Consider the following 24473-nt stretch of genomic DNA (forward strand, 5'->3'; position numbering starts at 1 on the left):
AGCCTACATAGTTAATTTTTAAAAATTATGCTACCAAGCTCTTAACACTTTAAAATAAAGAACTTTCAATATGTAAATAATTTATTTCATGCCATAGCCCTTTAGAATTAAATGCATGTATTTTAATTGACGAATACTAACATATTTGTGTAGTACAGTGTGAGATTTTGGTGCGTGTTTCCATTGTGTAGTGACAGCTCAGAATGTTTCGGTAACCCGTCATTTCAAACATACATCTTTGTGATTAGAATATTCAAACTAATGTCTTGTAGCTATTTTGATTTGGATGATACAACATCTTTTAACTCTAGTCACCCTTTTGTATAATAGAACACCAGAACTTACTCCTCTTTTCTGTATCTCTGCATTTCTTAACCTCTCCCTTCCTTTATCACCTCTCTTCTGTATACTTTATAGCCACTGGTGACCACTATTCTACTCCCCATCCCTGTAAGCTCAGCTTTTTACTATTCCACAAACATGGAATGATTTCATGTTTATCTTTATGCCCTTAAACTTATTTTATTTAGCATTTTGATATCCAGGTCCATCCATGTTGCTGTAAATGACCAGATTCCATTTTCTCTTTTATTGCTAAATAGTATCCCATTGTGCATATGTACACATTTTCACTATCCATTCATATGTTGATGAACACTTAGTTTGGTTTCATATCATGGCTATTGTGGATAGTGCTGCAATAAATGTGGGTATATAGATGTCTTTCCAACATACTGATTTAATATCTTTTGGATATGTACCCAGTACTGGGATTACAGCCAGATGATTTTAGATAGAAATGCCAGAAACACACATTTGGCCAAGAAAATCTTCTATAAATGGTACTGGTTAAACTTGAGAAGACTAAGACTACTCAACCCCCACCTTCAACTATAAGGAAAATCAATGCAAAACGCACTAGAAATTAAAATATAAAACTCCAGACTATAAAACTAATTCATGAAAACCCAGGGGAAATGCCTCAGAACATTAGTTTACACAACGATTTTTTCGGATATGACCCTGAAAGCATAGACAATAAAAAGAAAAATTGGTAAAATTGATAAAATCAAACAGAAAATGATACCAGAAATATCAAAGGAAGTAATTAACAGAGTGACGAGACAACCCACAGAATGGGAGAAAATACTTGCCAACTATATATCTGACAAAGGATTAATATCCAGAATATACAACGGATTCTAATAATTCAGCAAGTATGTGAGTAAATAAGTTAATAAATAATCCAATTTAAAAATAGGAAAAATACTTCAATAGTCACCTCTCAAGACACTTTCTCAAAGAGAAAGTATTCAACATTATTAGCCATCAGGGAAATGTAAATGAAAACCACTATGAGATATCACCATACTGCAGCTAGAATGACTATTATCGAAAAGAAAAGCTCACAAGGATGTGGGAAGCATGGAATTCTTATATACTATTGGTGGAAATATACTAGTTTTGACTATATGAAAAGCAGTCCTGATGTTCCTCAAGAACTTAAAAATAGAACTAGCATATTAGCCAACAACCCCACTACTGGGAATATATTTATTGGCTTCTTGATATAACATCATTTTATTTTAATCCCATTCTTTTTAAACATGTACCTTATTTCAAAAGTTTTTAAGTTTTCAAATAAATAGTCTGTTTTTAGAATATTAGCAAAACATTTTATACAGAATTCTGAAGTTCATTTCTGTTAATTATATGTATTATTTATTTCATTTATTATATTATGATCATGGATTGGCTTTTCAAACTTTATTACCTTCTGTCTTTTTTGCTTATTTATATCTTTTTTTATTTTCTATGACTTAAGCCTATAGTGTTTCCTGTCATTCTTTTAAAAATTATTCATTTATTTATGCAAGAGGCAGAGAGAGAGAGAAAGCCAGAAGCAGATAAAAGAATTTCCATCCATGGGTTCACTCCCCAAATGTCTGACTGAGCCAGCACCAACGCTGTGATTAGGAAACTCAGTGTATGTCTCTCAGGTAGGGGAAAGATCCCAAGCATTTGAGTCACATCCAGGCACTCCAATACGGGATTCTAGCATCCCTAACAGAGTCTTAACCATAAGGCCCAAAGCCCTTCCCAGTTTTTGCAATATTTTTAGTATTTTTTCTTATTTTAAATTATCCTATTGATTATGTATCCTTTAACAATATACGCCAGGCATCATGAATTTGACTTAGCACACAGTAGGGAATAAGGTCAAAATTCATTTGGTCCCAAAGATTACATGGTATATTATAGTCTACAAAACACTAAGCGAACATTTTATAGTACTTTGTGTTTAGTGCTTTAAGACACATTGGGTATTATGGACAGTAATAAGAACACAAACTCCAACAAGGGGTATATTGAGCAGTTAATTAATGTTCTTCCAAGAGGCAGTGCTTGTTCAGATAAGAACCGAAAGCTTAGAAATTGTTAACATGATGAATGCAGGACTTCATGAGCTGAATGGAACACAGACTTAGTTATAACCATGTCAAAAGTGTCCATGGTGAGATTAGTGTAGGTGATCCGGAGACCAACTTCTCATTTTGAGCTCCGTGAAGTACCTTCAGACACTGGTTTTCCTGAGGAGTGAGAATAAAGATAGTAGGGATTTTTCATCCCTACTTCTATCACTTATTTCGCACAAGCCTGCTTCAATCTCACAGGATTTTTTTTCTGGGCAGAATCAGAGACTAGTCATTCCCTATGGAAAAGCTCAGATATTTTACTTTTCTGTGAGGTCCAACACCTTAGTCCTGAATGCTGTAACAGAATTTCTTAGAAGGGTGGCTTAAATAAAAGAAACATTATATTTCACAATTTTTAGGCTGAGAAGTCCAAGCTTAAGGTGCTCACAGATCTGGTGTCTGGTAGGGGTTCTCTTCCTGTTCATAGACAACTTCCTAAGTGTTGGAAAGAAGTCGTTGTTCTAATGGCTCTTATTAGAAAGCCATTCATTCCAGTTAAAATTTAAACACCTAAGAATAATTGTGTGTTAATTACTGAGTTCAACCAATAGTACTAGAACAACAACAATAACAACAAATACTAAAATGGATAAAGTATTACATTGTACATCTAAAGTCAGGACAGGAGCTGATCAGTTCATTGTTGATTATAGTGTCCATTTCACTTAACAGGTTTCCTGTTAAATCTAAGAGTGGAAAAAGAGAGGGAGGAGATGAACAATTTGGAACATGCTCAATCGGACTGGCCGCAAATGGTGGAGTTAGAAACGTGCCAGGGGATTCCAACACAATTCCATCAAGATGGCATGTACCAATGCCATCGCACTAGTCCAAGTGACCAATTTCAGCTCACAATTGATAGCTCTGATAGGTCTAAGACTCAAAGAGATCACACAAACAAGACAAGTATCTGCTAATACTAACTGATAGAATCAAAAAGGGAGAGAAAGATCCAACATGGGAAGTGGGATACACAGCAGACTCATAGGATGGCAGATGTCCTAAACAACACTCTGGCCTCAGAATCAGCCCTCAAGGCATTCAGATCTGGCTGAAGAGCCCATGAGAGTATAGCAGGCATGGAAAGCCAAGATATCATGGAAAAAAAAAAAAAGACCTAAATGAATGATCTCTGTGAGTGAGATCCCAGTGGAAAGAACGGGGCCATCAAAGAAGGAGGTACCCTTCTCTGAAGGGAGAAGAGAACCTCCACTTTGACTATGACCCTATCGGAATAAGATCAAAGTCAGCGAACTCTAAAGGCTTCCATAGCCCTGGCAACTCATGACTAGAGCCTAGGGAGATTACTGACGCCATGAACAGGAGTGTCAAATTGTTAAGTCAGCAACAGGAGTCACTGTGTACTTACACCCCATGTGGGATCTGTCCCTAATGTGTCGTCTAAAGCCAAGTGATGCTATGACTGGTACTGAAACGGTATTTTTATACTTTGCGTTTCTGTGTGGGCGCAGACTGATGAGGTCTTTGCTAATTATATACTGAAGTGATCTTCTGTATATAAAGAGAATGGGAAATGAAAAAAAAAAAAACAACCTGGTGTTAAAATGGAAATGGCATAGAAAATTAATTAATTTGAAAAAAAAAATTATGTAGGATCTCTGTCTTTAATGTGCTGTACATTGCTATTTAATGCTATAATTAGTAATCCAATGGTAGTTTTTTCACTTGATGTTGCTATATGGGCAAAAAGTTGAAATCTTTACCTAATATATACTAAACTGATCTTCTGTATACAAAGAGAATTGAAAATGAATCTTTACATGAATGGAAGGGGAAAGGGAGCGGGAAAGGGGAGGGTAGCGGGCGGGAGGGAAGTTATGGGAGGGGGGAAGCCATTGTAACCCATAAGCTATACTTTGGAAATTTATATTCATTAAATAAAAGTTTAATTAAAAAAAAAAAAAAAAAAAAAAAAAAAAAAGAAAGCCATTCATTCCATTCATTAGAGTGCTAAACTCATTAGGTGATTACCTCCCATGTATTCCACCTCTACATGTCATCATACTGGTATTAGATCTCAACATAAGGAATTTCATTGGGGGATTACACATGTAGTCCATAATAGCCAAAGACTTGCTACCTGGAAACACTGTCCTTAGCTGGGTATTTTAACCGAATGATCAGTCTTATTGATTATTTCCCCATCTCTTCGAAATTACCTTGGAAAATTGGCCATGTTGCTTCCAAAGCTGATATTAAGAAGCTAGATCCCAGAAAATTTCTATGGTCCTGGTACAATAGATGAGGCTGGGCCATTACAATATTTTACTTGTTTTCATAAGAGAAAATACAAATTTAAAAAGCATTAAAAATTCAATTTCTCCAAAGTTGACCAGATATACAATACATATGATGTATATTTAATACAAATTTATATTTTAGATTTACATGCCTTTAAATAAAAATTAATTGATTCTACAATTCATGACTGACTAACTGGGAGCGATTTTCTTCTGAATAACTAATATCCATACTGTTGGAGGGGTCACAGAGCTGCCAGCTGGACTCTTAGATTGTGCTTTTTCTTTCCTTGATGCCTGTATTAACATGAGTAAGAAGGGGCCTCTGAGCAATTTTTCAATAAAATGACTAGAAAAAGTCCACACTTGCAGCCTAGCAAGAACTGGGTGGATGGCTCAGGCCCCTTGGCTCTTAGGGTTTGGCTGTCAGACTCCCTGCCTGCCGCTCATGGAAAGCAGAAGCCCTGGCAGATTTAGATTTGTTTTAAGTTGAAACCCTAGTGATTTTTTGAGTCAACTTGAAAACAGGTCAGTTTTATAGTGCTGAAGACCTTAGGACTAAAAATCCCAATGCATTTAACTTACTAGGATGTAAGTAGCATTCCTTTCTCACAACAATGCTGGATTTTAAAGCATTCCTCTCCATATATTCTTTTGCATAAGTTTTTCCATCTTTCAGTAAAATCTGTGGAGGGAATTTTGGCTATTTGTAGTCCTTTTGATTTTGTTACCAAGTTGTCCATCTAAGACATCTCTTTCCCCATCTTTCTTCAGGTCTTTTGGCAAGTTACATGTCATCTCTCTGAACACCAACGTACCTACTGCTAAGATGCAGGCTGTTTATGTGGATACATGGTTTCATGTTTATGATCATCTAATATATATTTAACTTCCCTAGGGCAGGGATAATCATTTCAAGGAGTTTGTTTGCCAACACTGGCAGATGGATCAATGGGGACCCATCTGGATCCACAAAGGAATGAGATGTTTATTACAGGTTGGGACAAGAACTTAGAGACAGTTGAATTAATGCAAATAGAAATATTTTAACAACTTTATTTATGAAGAGAAACTAATAAAACTAAATTGTGAATATGAACTAGGAGGAAACAATATTTACCTACTTATTCGAGGATATTTTAGAATTATGAACACAAAATAAAATGTTATTGACATAATCAGGGTATAATAGAAATATTTTATTAGAATTATAATTATTTTCCAGTACTGTAACTGTTGCATAGTTGTCTAAGTAGCTATCACCAATACCTCTTAAGTAGGTCTTAGGAATTTTTTAACTAATCTCTTCCTTTGGGAAACTTGTTAAACCTCTGTGAGGTTTCAATTTCCACAGAAATATATGTGCTTATTTTAACCTGAAATATTTTATGAAAAAAAGCAGTAGAGCAGGAAGAGTGAAAATTATTTATCTTTTCTTGGATTTTGATGAGAAAATGATGGAAGAAAAACACAAAGAGTCATAGCAGAAAGTAATAGCATGAAATATTATCTGAGAGTTTAAACAACACAAAGCATATATCTTCCTGCTGTAAAAGATAATAAAACAAAAATAATCCCTCCATAAACATGACAGATAATAGGAACCTGATAAGTTTGGTTGCAGAATCAGTGACTTTACACGAGCATAAGAAAGAGTTGTTTTCTAGCTCCATATTATACTATCACTGTTGATGCCTTTAGCTGTTTCTGGCTGAATTATGGTAAGAATCAGCCAGATTGAACAACTGATTAACTCTCTAGCTAAGAGGAACTGGGAAATGTTCTTCCTTTCAAAGCTACTAGAGGACTCCTGCAGTGTAGACTCAGTTCTTGATAATTTGTTCTTCATTACTGACTCTAAGAAAATTGTTTCACCAAGTTATTTGGTATGGGAATGTTCAGCCTATTTTATAAAATTTCAGAACTGTGACAAGTTTCTAGCTTGGGAAAACTGAATAGCTAGATTATCAGTCAGTATTTAATGTGAGAAGTGGGTAAGCAGTAGGTGGAAGTATTGTAATGGAAATCATTAATATTCATGTTTAGGGAGAAATATTGAAGGGACAGTAGCAGATTATTTTTCCATTTTATAGAATCTGACTTGGTTTTAAATTTCTGTATGAAACTCAGTTATTCCCCATGCTCTATGAGCTAAAAAAAAATCACACAGCATTGAAGCTCACATTTAACAAGTGTTAAGATCACTCTTGTCAAATTTAATAAACTCTTTGTTGTTCAATTAAGTTTTAATTTACGATAAACTACAAAACTAGTAATTACATTTTGTATGGTGATATTAATTACAATGCATTCATAGCCCAGAATTCACAATTATGATGATCATAGTTGAAATCTCACTCTTGCCAGGAAAGAGAATAACTAGCAGCAAGCAAAACATGGATACCTGCCAGCAACTCCCAACATTTAAATGTTTACATTAGTTTCAGTATAAAATTTGTAAAGACACACAAAAGATAATTTCATATGATGTATCCTAACATAGTTGTTTTTCTAACATTGAACCATCCAGCCATTCTAGGAATAATCCCATTTGTGCTGTGATTTAATAATCGTGCTTCAAATATTTCTGTATTAATAAATAGAATTATTTAGTGTTCATATTATTTTTATTAGATACTCTGTTTATCCTATTTTGTGAGCTCTTATAACAAAATATCTTACAGGGCCCCTTTAAAATGCAGCAAATTTATTCTCTTGGAATTCTGAAGATAAGAAGTCAAAATTTGGGAAGGCTACACTCCCCCTGATAGCTCTTGGGGAGAAGATATTCCATGCCTTGTTCAGCTTCTGTGGCTGCCCTGGGTTCTCTGGGACATATCTCTGCACGCCTGGGCATTGAACTTGCATTGCTGTTCAACCACCCGCAGGATGAGAGTTTAGTTTTGGTACTTGGAAACCTCAGTTTGTAGCTATGTATTATAGTGATTCCTTTCAGGGAAACATGTTTCACATAATTTCTGTACAGGGCAAAGCCAGGGACCAGCAGAGTTTTAGACTAAGAAAGCAATCCCAGTCCAAGTTCTCATTTTTGGGCCTTGAAACCTAATGGGATTTTTTTCTGCGGGACTTAGAATTTGTTTGGGAATAGTGACCCACTTTTTTCTTCCTACTTTCTCTCTGCTGAAATTCCACTATCTGTTGACTGTTATATGTCTCTACTACCATTGTATTTTGGAACCAAATAACTTGTTTTCTAATTTCATAGGTACCAAAACAAGAAAGACTGTTGGTTAAGGATCAAATCTACTCTGAGTTTCACTCATACGTAATAGGTATAAGATTTAGAAATTTTGAACTGAAGAAACATAGCAAAAATTTTGAACTTAGAGTTAATTTTGAAATGCATTGAGACTTTTAGGGATGTTGGGAAGGATGAATTTATTTTACAAATGAGAATTCACAGCTCTCAGAGGCCAGAAGAAAGATCTGAGTGGACGGATGGTAACCCCCAAAATATCCACATATGACAAAAGAGGCAATGAAGCTTCATTGTAAAAGATGAGATGATGAGCCAATTCTAGATTCTCCAGGTGGGCAGCAAATCCATTGACAAGTGTTCCTGTATGTGAGGCAGAGAGAATTGGTCAGAGAAGATAAGAGGAGGCCATGTGACTTCAAGCCAAGGAATGGAACCATCAGAAGGTGGAACACCAAGGAAGAAGATACTGGACTAGAACTTACGGAGGAATGTAGTGCAATCACCACCTTGGATTCAGACTCCAGAACTGTGAAACATGGCATTTCTGTTGTTTCAAGCTACTCAAGATGTGGTCATTTGTCATAGCATACCTAGCATACTGATACAGACTAGTCTTATATAAACATAGCAGAGATTTTCTTTCTTCTTAGTGTGTGGATGGTTCAAACAGCCTTAGAATTATTTGCTCCTTCAGCTTTGACAGAGTTCATTGTGGATCACTGGGCCCCTCATGTACTTGAGGAGGTGGGTCACTCATCTTTCTAATTCTCTTACATGAAAATCAATTTATATATACAGGAATGTTTATTTGAAGTTAACTTTGGCAACTTTTCTAAAATAGCATATATATGAAATTTATTTGTGCAGAAATATGTTACATTTTTTCAATTTTTACTAGAAGCTTATATTTGTAAGTTCTTCCTTGTTACTTAGTTAAGATTTGCTCTACTACTTTTTTCTCAAGATATAAGGTTTTGAATTTTTGATATATATTTTTGTTTTCTCTTGTACCTTTAAATTTCTACTTCTATTCTTTCCACTTTATATATATATTTATATTTATGTACTTATATTTTATTTTCTACCCTCAGTATGGTTAGAATTATGAATAAAATCTCATAAGTACTTAATATCTGATATTTTAGAGGAAAATTATAAAATTTATTTTAAGGAATGTATTTATATGTTAGATTCTTATGGTCAAAGTAAATGCATGGTAATTGCTGCAACAAGATTCTCATCAGTTCTCATGTTAATGTGATATTAATACAAAGAGAACAGATTCAATGTATTTCATAGATACAATTTAAAGACTATAATGATATTTCCCTTTCTTTGCCCCTAGTTTTAAGTTATATATTCTTTTCTAGGTAATTGAATTTGCTACAATGGTTAAACTGTCTGTTGGGACATCAATACATCATACTGGAGTACCTGGTTTGCATCCCAACAACTCCACTCCTGATTCAGCTTCTCCCATTTCAAACCCTTTAGAGCAGCAGGTGATGGCTTAAGGATTAGCGTGCTTTACATCTGCACCAGAGATCTAAAAGATCTAAATTTTGTTCCTGGTTCTGGCTTCAGCTGTTGGAAGCATCTGGGGAATGAATTAGCAGATGAAGGATTGTTCTCTGTCTATCCTTGTGTCTCATTCTTTCTCTGAGCCTTTCAAATAAAATGAAAAGGAAATGCCTTCAGAAATCCTGTCAATTTCCTTGCATTTTTATACTATTTATTTATTTGGAAGGCAGAATGACAGTGAGATGCAGACATGCACACAACCACACACACCCACTTAGAGACAGAGAAAGAGAGAAGGAGGGAGGGAGGGAGGGAGGGAGGGAGGGAGAGAGAGAGAGAGAGAGAGAGAGAGAGAGAGAGAGAGAGAGAGAGAACCAGCTTTCATCTGCTAGTTTACTCCCTAAATGATCCAAGTGCCATAGGTGAGCAGGTGGAAGCCAGAAGTTAAGACTCCAACCTGGTCTCCCACACGGTTGTGAGGAGCCCAAGTATACAGATTATCTTTTGCTGTCTTCCTAGGCCCATAAGCAGGGAGCTGACTGGGAAGCAAAGGAGCTGGGATTCAGACCTGCTCTTCAGTGACATGGGGTGCTAGTGTTGCAAGCGGCAGTGGAATCTGCTGTGCCATGACACCGGTCTCACATTTTTTTCCTTGATTTGAGAAGTTTTGAGGAAAATGACAGCTGTTGTTATAGTTGTTAAATTGTTCAATTTGGGGGAAATTTTTGGTCCTTGATTTATATTACTAATTTTTACTTATGTTACATTTGGATAATAGCATTGGCTTAGGACCTTTACTGAAATAGTCTGGTGTAAATTTTATACTATATGGACATTTGAAATAAAATATATAACTTCAGAAAGAGAGATGGATTTATATCAGCCTCTATTAATTACATTATTCAATTATCATATTTTTAAACCTATGATGTAGTGAAATTGTTGAAATGCAATCTTCTATGTCTTATTCTAGATGTTTATCATATATATCATGCATGTATTGTAAATGTTGCTGCTGTTTGACAGGTGGCTTCGACAATTTATATATATTGAATATTCATGTGAATTCATCAGTCAAGTATAATAAAATGACATTCTGTCTTTTATGATTTATGTTTGAATTTTATTAAGGTGGTTATTAAAATGTTATCTCTTATTTTTCCATTTATGCTGTAGTTTTTATTTAAAGTTATAATCCTAATTTGTTTATTGTAGATACCTCTGGTTCTATCATGTCTCATTTTCCTTTCACTTCTATTATTCATAAAGTTTAATTTTAGTTCTAGTGACTACTGTGATTTTTGTAAATTTAGGTAATATGTCTTCTGCATTTCCTTTAGTATATGTATTAGTACATACATTATACAGCAACTAAAATAACAGTGTTTCCATTTTTCACACTTTTCTTAAATATTATATTTTTAAATTTACATTTGCACTCTTAAGTATGCTTATACATCTAATAATATATTTAGTGGCCTTGATTTACATTCTGAATCCTATTGCCCATAAAGCAATCAATGATTTTGTTTCATTTTTGATACTTTTTCCTTAAAAAAACATTTTGCTTCTACTTTTCTAGGGCACTGTCTTTATATTCTGGTCGACCTCCCTGGTTCTGAAGAAGTCAATGCTCTGCTTGTCAGTTTCCTTTACTACTCACAAGTACTTCTTGATTAGATGATATATTCCTCAAGATAATATTTGTCATTTTAATAATTTTCAAAATGGTTCATCTCTAATATCTGTATATGAAGGGAAACGTGACTGGATATTAAATGCTTTGGCTCGCATTCATTTTCTTGCACTCCACGTGTTGATTCACACGCTCCACACATATTTAAGAATCTCCAACACAAAGCCTTTCCCAACCACCTTCTACCTCCAAGTACTTGATCCTCTTTTATCTCTGAACTCGAAGAAGTTTAGCTACCTCTACATCATTAGCCTTCAACACTCTGTATTATAACTATTTTCATGTCTACCCACTTTTCTGAAGAGAAAGAATATTACCTAATTCATCTCATAGTCCATTCATTCGGAACAAATCCTAGTATTTGGAGGGGGAATAACCTTCCTCAGTCGTAAATACAGATTTGTTTACAGTACTAAAGAGTCTACTGGCAGGCACCTCTGCTCACTAGGCTAATCCTCCACCTGTGGCGCCGGCACCCCGATTCTAGTTCCGGTAGGGGCACTGGATTCTGTCCTGGTTGCTCCTCTTCCAGTCCAGCTCTCTGCTGTGGCCCAGGAGTGCAGTGGAGGATGGCCCAAGTCCTTGGGCCCTGCACCCACATGGGAGACCAGGAGGAGGCACCTGGCTCCTGGCTTCAGATCAGTGCAGTGCGCCGGCTGCAATGCGCTGGTCATAGCGGCCACTTTGGGGGTGAACCAATGGAAAAAGGAAGACCTTTCTCTCTGTCTCTGTCTCTTTCTCTCTCTCTCTCACTAACTCTGCCTTTCAAAAAAAAAAAAAGGGTATATTACAAGTGAAGAATGAAAATGTCCATATAATTTATGAAACATGAATAAACACCTGCAAGTGCCACAAATAATGAACATAAATAGCTCATTGAATAACCATCCTTCTCTAAGGTATAATTCTTTCCCACTTATAAATGATGAAGCACAGCACAAGAAATGTTAAGACACTGTCAAGGGGCTATGAACTCTTTAAGTCCTTAAGCAATGTGCTAGCCTGCTAGAAATATCATATTAAATAAATAGTATGCAATAACATTCCATTTTACAATAATGGTGAAATGTTTTAATAGAATACAGTAGCAATACCATTAAAATATATTCTCATGTGCTGTCTTTCAAAGTATTTATTACTTAATTTAAAATGAAATTATAAGTTTACTAAATCCATCTATCAGAACTCAGAGTATCTCTGCAATTTTTAAATTCATAGACACAGAGTTAAGAAACTAAAGTGATACTTGGGCAAAATTCTTCGTTTCCTCAACCCGTGCTAGAAATGCTGATTCTGGAGTAAATTTTACTTCCCAATGCAATTGGGCTACTGCTCCATATCCTAATTTAACAGCTCACTGTCAATGAGTTGGCTCTGATTTCATCTTAAATTTTAGTTTTTTAATTTCATTCTATTACTCTCAGTAATTACTTTTACAAACCATTGCTTTTTGTAGCTTATAAAATAATACTTTTCCTTCTTTAAAATTAAACCGTTTCATTTCACTATAGATGGTTATCATCTTTTCCATCAATCATTTTCTAGCCAGATTTACATATTGAGGACTTTTAAATTATTTCTTATTAATCATTTCTACTGTCTCTTAAATCACTCTAATTTATTCCTCATCTGGAATTATATAACCATAACAAATGGAAGAATACTGAGAAAGCCATTTAGCCAAGTCATTCTATGAGTTAATTTTTCATGGCGTGTAAGGAGGTCCTGAAGTGTTTAAGCACTAAGAGAAGAGACTCATCATGACCTCTCCTTGCTGCATTTCTGTGCGGCATCATCCTCCAGGGTTCACTGTCAGCAGTGGGAGCAGCATGGAGCTGATGTCAAAACCTTCACATGTGAAAATAAAATACTTTCATGATAAAAAGGTCAGATCTAAGAATAGGTATAACATCATTAATTTATGTTTTCTGAAAAAAAAATGTATTCATAATAATGGTATTTTGTCCAAATACAAGAAAAGGGTATGAATGTAAAGGTTTCACCAGGGAGATTTTCTTATTATGATATGGGGTATGTCCCTGTCCTAGCCCACTGACATTGTATGGTCAGGATACATGTACATACATTATTGTTATACATTTTTCTATGCAAAAGAATGTAACTCTCATCAGTTGTCTACAATTCCAAAAATATTGATACATAAAAGTACCACATATTTGCTTGCTGTGATTTGGACATGGAAAAAGAAAAATATTTTCATTCCAAATAATATACATAAACATTAGATGTAGTATATTACTACATCTAACATTTAATTATTTACTACCTATTATTTGCTGCATATCATTTATATGTAATTACATACATGTATATTTAAAAAATTCATGGAATGGAAATATGGAATTAAAGGTAAGTTTTTTTTGTGCAAATAACTTTCAGAGTATGAATATTTCATGAACTTTTAAAAGGTCTATTATATTTGTTATTTCAAAAATTCTTATACAAAATTAAATTTATCTTTTAATTTTCCTGTTGTATTTTGTGGTACCTGCATACAAGTTCAGATATATATGTATGCATGCCTGTGAAACAAAAAAGATAACCCAAAGAAGGAGATTGGTGACTGAAATATACCTGGAAATTTTGCAAAACAAAACCAATATTTAATGTAAATTTTTAAGAAAATGAAAAGCCTTCTTCTGGAAAAAAAAGCTAAAGGGAAGTAGATGATAAGAAGCAAGAAACAGCCTGCATCCATTATGCAGTATAGTAAACGATAAGTCATCCCGAGCGAGCATGAGTCTAAGTGCACTGAAGACCAGGAAATACGGAAGACAGAAAAAAGGACCACACAGGGTGCTCTGGAAAGTATAAATAAAAACTGGTGCAGGGGCCGCTGCCGTGGTGCAGTAGGTTAATCCTCCACCTGCGGCACCGGCTTCCCATATAAGCTCTGGTTCCAGATCCGGCTGCTCCTCTTCCAATCCAGCTCTCTGCTATGGCCTGGGATTGCAGTGGAAGATGGCTCAAGTCCTTGGACCTCTGCTCCCGCGTGGGAGACCCAGAAGAAGTTCCTTGCTCCTGGCTCCTGACTTCGGATCAGCGCAGCTCTGGCCATTGCTGCCATTTGGGGAGTTAACCAACGGACAGAAGACTTTTCTATCTCTGCCTCTCAGTGTCTGTAACTCTACCTCTCAAATAAAGAAATAAAATCTTTGAAAAAAAAAAGGTGCAGATAGAACAAAGTGAATCAAAAAGAAATGAAGATTTCTATGGAGATAGAATTGTACTTATAAGTCAGATGCAGCATACAGAGCTATTTTCAGGCCAGCGCCGCGGCTCACTAGGCTAATCCTCCGCCTTGCGGCGCCGGCACACCGGGTTCTAGTCCCGGTCGGAGCACCGATCCTGTCCCGGTTGCCCCTCTTCCAGGCCAGCTCTGTGCTGTGGCCAGGGAGTGCAGAGGAGGATGGCCCAAGTGCTTGGGCCCTGCACCCCATGGGAGACCAGGATAAGCACCTGGCTCCTGCCATCGGATCAGCGCGGTGCGCCGGCCGCAGTGCGCCTACCGCGGCGGCCATTGGAGGGTGAACCAATGGCAAAAGGAAGACCTTTCTCTCTGTCTCTCTGCTCACTGTCCACTCTGCCTGTCAAAAAATAAAAAAAAGGAACTATTTTCATCGTATTTTATGTATATCCCATAAACACCTTGTGAAGTGCTGAAATTAAAAAAATGAACTGCAAAGACATGAGATAATGTCATAGATCTCTTAAATGGTAATATCACTATTTATACTTTAGTTAACAATAAAGATTCTATCTTTGACCATTCTTTGATGTTTTTAAAAGACAAGCTTAAAATTTTTTAAGATTAATTTATTAGGCAGCACATAGGCCATTGAATAAGAAAGAGGAAAGTGGCATTTGCTGAAAATCAGGAGCGCAAAGAAGGTTAGAGGCTCGTGGTAAAGAAAAGGAAATATTTGGAACAACTGTCTTCAAGGGTACAAATTGATAAAAGGGCCTCAAGAAGAGATTTTGAGGAATGCGGCTAAGGAGAAGGCGGTCCCTGGCTATGGGGGTTTATGTCAGGGGAAAGAACACATCATCTTGCATTCATCCTTATCTTTGCCTTTCCACCCAGTCAGGCTCCATTAAACAATGAATGAAAGTTATCAAAGTGTATTTACAATGTAGCACACCATGCACCAGTGAAGCTGACTTGGCAATTTTCTGATGAAGGAATGATATGGGCCAGAGTGTGCAGCTGCTTCTGCTGGCTTATTTATAGAGCTGTGCTGATTTTGATCTTTGAGGAGATTAGGTGTTCTGCCCTGCTGGCTAAAATGAGCTGCTGGAGAGATTAAAGAAGGAACAGGTTTTTAGGACTATTTTATCCATTTCCTGCATCTGAATCAGTACCTCATGAAGGTTAAAATCCACTTCAGTTATATAGTTTATTTTTCAAATTACACATTATTCACAGCATAAAAAGTATGGAAAACCTAATGTGAGAGATCAAAAATTGTATGAATGCAAACAATGCACATCAGAGAAAATCTGGGGTATGCAGAAAAAATAACTAGGTTGGACTTAACTGGAGTTAAGATGCTCACATTCTACATCAGAGCACTTGGATTTGATTACTGGCTCTGGCTCCTGACTCCAGTTTCCTGCTAATGCAGACCCTGGAAGGTAGCAGTGTTGCTCAAGTATCAGGTTCCTGCCACCCACGTGGGAGACAGGAGTTGGGTTCCTGCATCACAACTTTGACCCTGGCTCAGCCCCACATGTTTAGAGCATTTGAACAGTGAAGCAGTGGATAGGAACTCTTTAGCTTAACTTATCTGTCTCTCTGCCTCTTTATCTGTCTCTAAAAATGTAAAAACATTAGAAAATAAATTCAGGAAGAAAGTAAAAAGACAACTTACACTCATTATTTGTCAATATTATTTTTAGTATACCATCACTACTATCTATACAACTGGAACTTATCATTTTGAAAATGACCATTGTGTTTAAACAAAATAGAATGAAGTATTCATGTTAATTAACTATATGTATATACATATTTCATATTACCTTAGGTTTTCAGAGAATATCAAATTAACTTCAGCCACATATGATAAAAATATGTCCATATCATTTTCTTGTTTTTTTTTTTTATTTTTATTTATTTGACAGGTAGAGTTATAAACTGTGAGAGAGAGCGCAGAGAGAAAGGTCTTCCTTAAGTTGGTTCATTCCCCAAATGGCCACTACGGCTGACATGCTCCGTCCGAAGCCAGAAGCCAGGTGTTTCTTCCTGGTCTCCCTTGCGGGTTCAGGGCCCAAGCACTTGGGCCATCCTCCACTGCCTTTCTGTGCACAGCAGAGACCTGGACTGGAAGAGGAGCAACCGGGACTAGTAGCCGGCGCCCATATGGGATGCAGGCGCCACAGGTGGAGGATTAACAAAGTGAGCCACGGCACCAGCCCCTTATCATTTTCAGTGCCACAGTTAATACCTGTATATGAGTATAGTCAATCATCATGCATTCTTTTTCCAAATTTTGTATAACCTTTTCATAAAGATGACAAGGCCCAATGGACAGGAACATCCCTCCAATGCACACCCTAGCTAGATCATTACAATTATTTGCAGCCATCTCCTTTTTCCTCCTGCTCCTGAGTTGTCTCAGTGAAGGAAGCAAATTATCAAGTTTTTTCTTCCTCTGATCAAAATGTCACTCAGAGCCTCTTCTAATCCCCAAGTCTCCTTATAGATCCATTGTCTTCACCATTGTATCCTTAATGTCTAATCTCTATTGAATTCCTATGCCTGGAAATATCCTATAATCACCTAATTAAAAATAAAACCTTGCGTTCTTATTAATTTGCTTGATAATGTTTTTTAAAAAAATATTTATTTATTTGAAAGTTAGAGTTACAGAGCTAGAGGGAGAGATGGAGAGATAGAGATCTTACATCCATTGATTCACTCTACATATAGCCACAATGAGCAGGCCTGGGTTAGGCTGAGGCCAGGAGTCAGAAACTGTATCTGGGTTTCATACCCAAGCAATTGGGCCATCTGCTGCTGCTTTCCCAGGTGTATTAGCAGGAAGCTGGATCAGAAGTGGAGCAGTCAGGACCAGTGCTCATATGGAATGCCAGTGCCTCAGGAGGAAGCTTTACCCGCTATGCCACAGTGCCAGCCCTGCTTGATAACAGTCATCATCCATGTTATTACAAAGCTTCCCAAGCTGGTGTGTTTCTCCTTTTTATCTTCACTTGGGCTTGTTTCCTATTCTCTTTCCACCACATTGCAATTTTTCTCTCCATTGTAGCAAAGTGCAATTTTATCTCATTCCTTCCACATATGTCACATGGTAAAGAGTTTGGACTCTGAAGACAGATTGTTCCAGTTCAATTTTCTGTCCAATATTTGACCACCATTCTTTCTCTCTCTGTGATTTGTATTTTTTTTTTCACTGCGAAGTGGAGATGATAATATTCCTTGCTTCATAAAGGCATAGTAAAATTTAAAGGAACAATAATAGGTACACTAACTCAAAAATGTTCATGATAGGGACTGGAATTGTGGCATAGCTGTTGAGGCTGCAATGTGCAATGCCAGCAACCTGTACGGGGCCAGATCTTGTCCTAGGTACTCTACCTCTTATCCAGCTCCCTGGGAATGGCCTGGGAACAGCAGTGAAAGAGAACACAAGTGCCTGAGCCCCCACCACCCACATAGGAAACCCGGATGAAGCTCTAGGCTCCTGGTTTCAAATCGGTCCAGCACTGGCTACTGCAGCCATCTGGCAAGTGAACCAGAGGATGGAATATCTCTGCCTCTGTAGCTCTTTCAAATAAAAATAAACAAATCTTTAAAAAAGTGTTTAAAATCTAAACAGACACAGAGGAAATACAAAACAAATATAACTTGCTTTTACATTAGTCGTTGTGATGATAATTATAATGATTATAATCACTAGGGGTAATTACCCAGGAATCCCTCTGCTCCTTTGCTGAATCTAATATAACTACCCCTAAATTATATTAAATTTCTAGGCTACTTCATATTTTTGATGACTACTTTCCTCATATGTCACCTTTTGGAAATTTTCAATGCCAAATTTCTCTCCTAATTTTCGAAAATTGCCTCAAAGACCCCTTTAATTTCCAGTCTTCATCTTATTTCTTCAAAACTGGTGTTTCTGGGGCCAGTGCTGTGGCACAGTGGACTAAACTGCCTCTTGCAGTGCAGGATCCCATATGCATGCCAGGTAGGGACCCTGCTGCTCCACTTTTGATCCAGCCCCGCTAATGCTCCTGGGAAAGAAGTGGAAGATGGCCCAAGTCCTTATGCCCTTGCACCCAAGTGGAGACCTGGAAGAGGCTCCTGGCTTTGCCCTGGCCCATCCCTGGCCAGTGAGGCCATTTGGCAGTGAACCAGTGGATGGAAGATCTGTTTCTCTCTGTCTCACCTTCTCTCTCTCTCTCTCTCTCTCTCTCTCTCTCTCTCTCTCTCTCTTAATATATATATATATATATATATATATATATATTTATTTCTGCATTTTAAATAAATAAATCTTTAAAAAATGGTGTTTCTGAGGATTCAAGATAAAACTTCCAAAAATAATTCAACTAAGTAAAGGATCATCCAGAAAATGAAAAATAGACAATTTTCTCCTTACCTTTTAATGAATGTACCCATCTAATAATTACTCTAATATTTACTGAGTGTTCACTGTGTGTCAAAGTTGAGCTAGATGTTAAGAGGGTAATTGTGAATTGACACATTGTCTTGTCATTATTTGCCTGGAACAATAATTAATCAGAAAGACTGCTATCAAATGAGACCTCTCTTCTACCTACTTAAATATATTCAATAGTTTTCCATTTGATGTAATTTATGCTTTTCTTTCATTCTCTCTTGTATTGAATCAACTATATTATTTTGGTTCCTAAATATCTGCCCAGATGAGTCACTTGGGACATCTCCTTTCATTCTCTCAGAGTGGTTATCCTCGCCATACCTCAGTTCTCTGTCCAACCACTACTAAATACCACACCGAATCAAATATCTCAGATTGTATTCCCCAACAGCACCAACTAATACTTTTCATGGAAAGTGTTAATTACCATTCCTGGAATCTATGTGACACTGTGTTGGTGTCTGTCCCCTCCCATACATTGGAAGCTCTGTGCAAATATGGACTGCCTGGGATGAGGCTTTGCTCATCTTTCTCATCTTGGGGTATCTCATATGGAGCAATGCAGTGAGAGCATGAGGCACTCAACATACATACATTTGTTAAATAACGATAAGTATGTTGACTTTTTCATTATATATTCTTGATCTAGGTTTGACAGTCCTGAGAGTGTAAGATGTCAATGAGAAAATACACATGTTGAGACACTTATGTTTTATGTAAACCAATGATGATGATTGCTCTGTAAATATTTAAGTACTTCAAGCTGTGCTTAGCAATCTCCTTTGGTAAGATTTAAAAGACAAGTTCATGTTCACTTTTAAGTAAATATAAAACTATTATCATAAATAACACAAATAGTAAAATGTACAAAATACACACATAGTAGATAGATGATAAATATATGTATTCACTTTACCATGTAAAGTTTCATATTGGGATTAAATTTCTCAGTCTATGTTCTGGACATATTCTAAAGTCAAATCAGTTAGAATATTTGTTAAAATGACAAATGTCTCAGTCCCCTTCCAGTCTTACTACACCAAAATATATGAATCCAGGTTTTAGGGATATGAATTTCCTCTTATTCTCAAACTAAAATCTTAGCACATAATACCCTAAGGCACTGCATTGGGAGTTATATTTAGAACCTATTGTGTTAATTGTCTGCATTCCAATTTATTTTTACAAGGGCGCCAGTGTCATATATTCTATTTATTTATTTTTTGACAGGCAGAGTGGACAGTGAGAGAGACAGAGAGAAAGGTCTTCCTTTGCTGTTGGTTCACTCCCCAGTGGCTGCTGTGGCTGGCGTGCTGCAGCTGGCACACCGCGCTGAACCAAAGCCAGGAGCCAGGTGCCTCTCCTGGTCTCCCATGCAGGTACAGGGCCCAAGGACTTGGGCCATCCTCCACTGCACTCCTGGGCTACACCAGGGAGCTGGACTGGAAGAGGAGCAGCCGAGACAGAATCTGGTGCCCCGACTGGGACTAGAACCCCGTTTGCTGGCACCGCAGGCAGAGGATTAGCCTATTGAGCCATGGTGCCAGCCCAGTGTCATATATTCTTAAAAGAAAAATAATAACAGTTTTTCCCCCCAATGACACCATCTTAAGAATAAAAAATGAGGAGAAAGTTAATGGCTGTACTGAAGCTGATTTGATGAATCCATGGTTATTAACCAAAATTATGTCTTTTAATGTGTGTTTTCTACACATTGAGGAGATTTTATATTCGTTAGAAAAGTCCCTGAATATTACATAGATTACAACAATGTAGAATACTAACATTAATAGAATAAGCATTCATGAAAAAAATCTATTAACTGAAAATTCTGAGATCTGTTGCATTAGTATGATTTTTTGAAAACACAAAAGCTGAGTCAGGTATATTTTTATTAATGTATGCATAAATTTGGAGAAAACTGCTATAACCAAATATTCAATGGGAAAAGCCAAGGAAGGAAGTAGGTAAGTAAATAGAAAGTAAGTAAGTATTGTGCAAAGATAAAAGGATATAGAAATGAAATGGACCAGAAAGCACCATAGAAATAAATAGACCAGAAAGGCAATAAAAATGGAAGAAGAGGTGGGGAAAAAGCAAGAAAACAAGGTAGACACAGGAAAGCAAAACTCTTATCTGTGACTGGATATCACACTAGAATGTCAAAAAAATATAAAAAGTAGAATCTAAGTACCTTCTTTTACTTCACCTTTCAAAAATGTTTAAGAAGCTGTGTTCTTGAATACAACATTAAAAAATTAAAGTTACATAGTTATAAAGTAACATAGCATAATGTTATTTAGTAAGTTTATGTCTTCAATTTGTGTGCAAAATACTCAAGGGCTATTACTTTTATTTATTTTCTGTTCCATTATAAACTATGTACACCATTAGTTAAGAATAGTGATTTAGAACAAAATTTAAAACATCCTGCTACTGCTCTTTATAATATATCTGAGTTTATTCAACTAGAACAGTACAGTTTTTAAAAAATATTTTTATGAGTCTTCAAATATTTGTTCAGTCTACTCTTGGATATTTTTGACAAATTAGTAAAGGACTCTTGCTTCTAAGATTATTTATAGTAAGGACTCAGTTTATTAATGAATATCACTAATGGGATACCGGCAAATTCCTGTTGTTCTTAGAATTCACTACACTTTGATGAGCTTAATTATATGTATTTCATGGATATCACTGGAATATTTCATCAAGATGTGAGCAGAGATGAAACATAAAGAATGATTCCTAGTGTATTTCATATCAGTTCTTCCTTCCTTAAGAAAATATATTTCCTGACAAAGGATCTGAAGAGTTGAACCCAACCATAACTGAAATGTACTTGTATCTCAAGGAGAAAAGAATGACCAGGCAGCATGGGCTACTCATCTTTCTGTTAACATTTCTACTTATGAAAAGATGGGTGGATTGACTGAGTCATAGAAAGTATGCTTTGTGTGTATGTGCTTTACCTTCTTTAAGGAAAGGATCCCTTCTCTGGTCTCTTTGTCAGTGGAGATGGAGAAAACTCCAACACCATCACCGTTTATGATGGAATATGTCATGTCAGCATTTGAGCCTGTGTCGGCATCATTGGCCTTGATTTTCCCAACAGCCGAACCAACTTGAGCTGACTCAGGAACATACAGTTGATAGTGCTCTGAAAGATATTTCACACGAAACTTAACAATAACAACATTCATAAAATGATCTTACAGCAAAAATGTAATACATATTCCAGCCACATATTCAAATGAACATTAGATTGAGCAATGTATAATGAGGATTTTTTCAAATATTAAAATTAGGAAATTATTTTAAGATGAAATACTGCATTTCTGTAGATTTTAGAATATATCTAAATACTTTACATGGAAATTGTATAGCTAAATATTAAATATTTTATTGGCCCAACATTGTTAAGCAACAGAAAAATAGATAAAATGTCAAGTTTATATACTTAAATTAAATAAAAACTGGATTACTAAAGAATTAATGTAGTATCAATTCCTTTCTTCCAAGCAGCATTTTAAGTTCATATATAACAGTATAGAGAACACGGAATAAAACAGGAAAACAAAGGAGAAAGGGCATAGGTTACACAATTTCCTATTTTATAAAAATATTTATATTTAGTAAAATATGTAAGCCATAAAAGAGAAAGATAATAAATATATTCAAAAATCATTTACCATTCTTTTTTTTAAAAATTGAATTGACTGGTTATTTTGTTTTTTTAATTTACTTGACAGATAGTGTTAGACATTGAGAGATTCTCTCGGTTGGTTCACCCCCAAAATGGCCGGCCGGTGCTGCGTGGATCTGAAGCCAGGAGCCAGGTGCTTCCTCCTGGTCTCCCATGCAGGTGCAGGACCCAAGCACCTGGGCCATCCTCCACTTCCTTCCTGGGCTACAGCAGAGATCTGGACTTAGGAGGCGGAGGATTGACCAAGTGAGCCAAGGCGCCGGCCCCTACCGTTTATTTCTCTTCAGTTTGAGAAAGGATTTGAGAGGGATTTATAAGGCATATAAATAAAGTTATCAAAGATTTTAAAATCCTTGTTGATGAAAATACAAATTAGTACAACCACTATGCACAATAGTATGCAGATTTCTCCAAAAACTAAAAATGCCTCTACTATGTGACCTAGTTATCCTACTTACAAGAGTACAGCCACAGGAAATGAAATCAGAAAATGAAAGTTACCTGCACTCTCATGTTAACTGTAGCCCAATTCACAATAGCAAAGCTATGGAATCAACTTAGATGTTTAAAATGTTCATCAGCTTGGGGCTGGCGCTGTGGTGCGGCAGGTTAAACTCCGGCCTGAGGCACCAGCATCCCATATGGGTGCTGGTTCTAGCCCTGGCTGCTCCTCTTCCAATCCAGCTCTCTGCTATGGCCTGGGAAAGCAGTAGAAGATGTCCCAAGTCCTGCACCTGAGTGGGAGACCTGGAGGAGGCACCTGGCTCCTGGCTTCAGATCTGTGCAGCTCTGGACATTGTGGCCATCCGGGGAGTGAACCAGCGGATGGAAGATCTCTCTCTCTCTCTCTCTTTCTCTACCTCTCTCTGTAACTCTGTCTTTCAAACAAATAAAATAAATCTTAAAAAAAAAGTTCATCAGCTGATGACTAGATAAAGAAAATGTGGTATATACACACTATGGATATTACTCAGAATTAAGAAGAAGAATGGAATCTAAATGTGCAAGAAAGTGGTTGAAATGGAAGATAATTATGCTAAGTGAAATAAATCAGATGAGAAAGACTAATTCCACATGTTTTCTCTAATATGTGAAAGTTAATAGAGCATAATAAATGTGTGGATGTGATATACTCATTATATATGGACTTATAAATATTGCCTTCACTGAATTATACTCTCTACATAATAATATACACTTCGTTCTTTACTTTACATCATTGTCTTGAATCTCACATTATATGATTCCAATATCCCCTTTCAAGAAAATATATATATGTGCATAATATCTACATATGAAGTGAATATAACAAAATGTTAAATAAACAAGTAAATACTTTAAAATTAATAAATTAGTAGTCATCTTCTAAAATTTATTAAGATATAGAGTCTAGAATGAGTCAGTTGCCTAGATATTATGGTCTCTAGACAATATGGATTATATTCAAATTAATGTTTTATCTACTTTATATAGACTTAAAACACTATAAATTGTGAATTATTTATCAATTTTTAGTAGGCAGCCTGTAAATTGACCCCTCCTAGTATCCTGACATTCCCAATGCTCATCCCTTGTGTAATTCTTCCCCCTTCAATATTGACTCAATAGAATGACTCATTTCCATTGAATTCAGTGCAGCAAAACAGATGGGATGCTACTAATAAGATAAAATTACAAAAAATACAGTAATTTTTTTCTTTTTTTAAAGACTTAGACCTGGTCTCCCAGATGAGTGGCAGGCCCATAACTTGGGTCATTATCCACTGTTTTCCTTAGGCCATTATCAGAGACCTGGATTGAAAGTAAAGCAGCTAGTATATGAACTGGTGCCCTTGTGGGATGCTGGCATTGCAAGTGATGGCTTTACATACTATACCACAATGCTGGTCCCAATATTGGTCGTTGTAACCTGCTACACTGATTGA

The 24473-nt window shown here is 36.4% G+C and overlaps 1 protein-coding gene across 3 annotated transcripts in view; it reads right to left on the reverse strand.

Moving 5' to 3' along the window:
- The window catches only part of CDH18 (cadherin 18), a 313101-nt gene that overhangs the window by 79759 nt on the left and 208869 nt on the right, over positions 1-24473 (reverse strand). For all 3 annotated transcript variants that reach the window (XM_062211720.1, XM_062211722.1, XM_062211721.1), the window contains exon 5: positions 21815-22002. In XM_062211720.1, coding sequence (XP_062067704.1) covers positions 21815-22002 — 188 coding nt within the window. The remainder of the gene's footprint in view (positions 1-21814; positions 22003-24473) is intronic.

This window comes from Lepus europaeus, chromosome 15 (assembly GCF_033115175.1).
Source record: "Lepus europaeus isolate LE1 chromosome 15, mLepTim1.pri, whole genome shotgun sequence".
Lineage (NCBI taxonomy): Eukaryota > Metazoa > Chordata > Mammalia > Lagomorpha > Leporidae > Lepus > Lepus europaeus.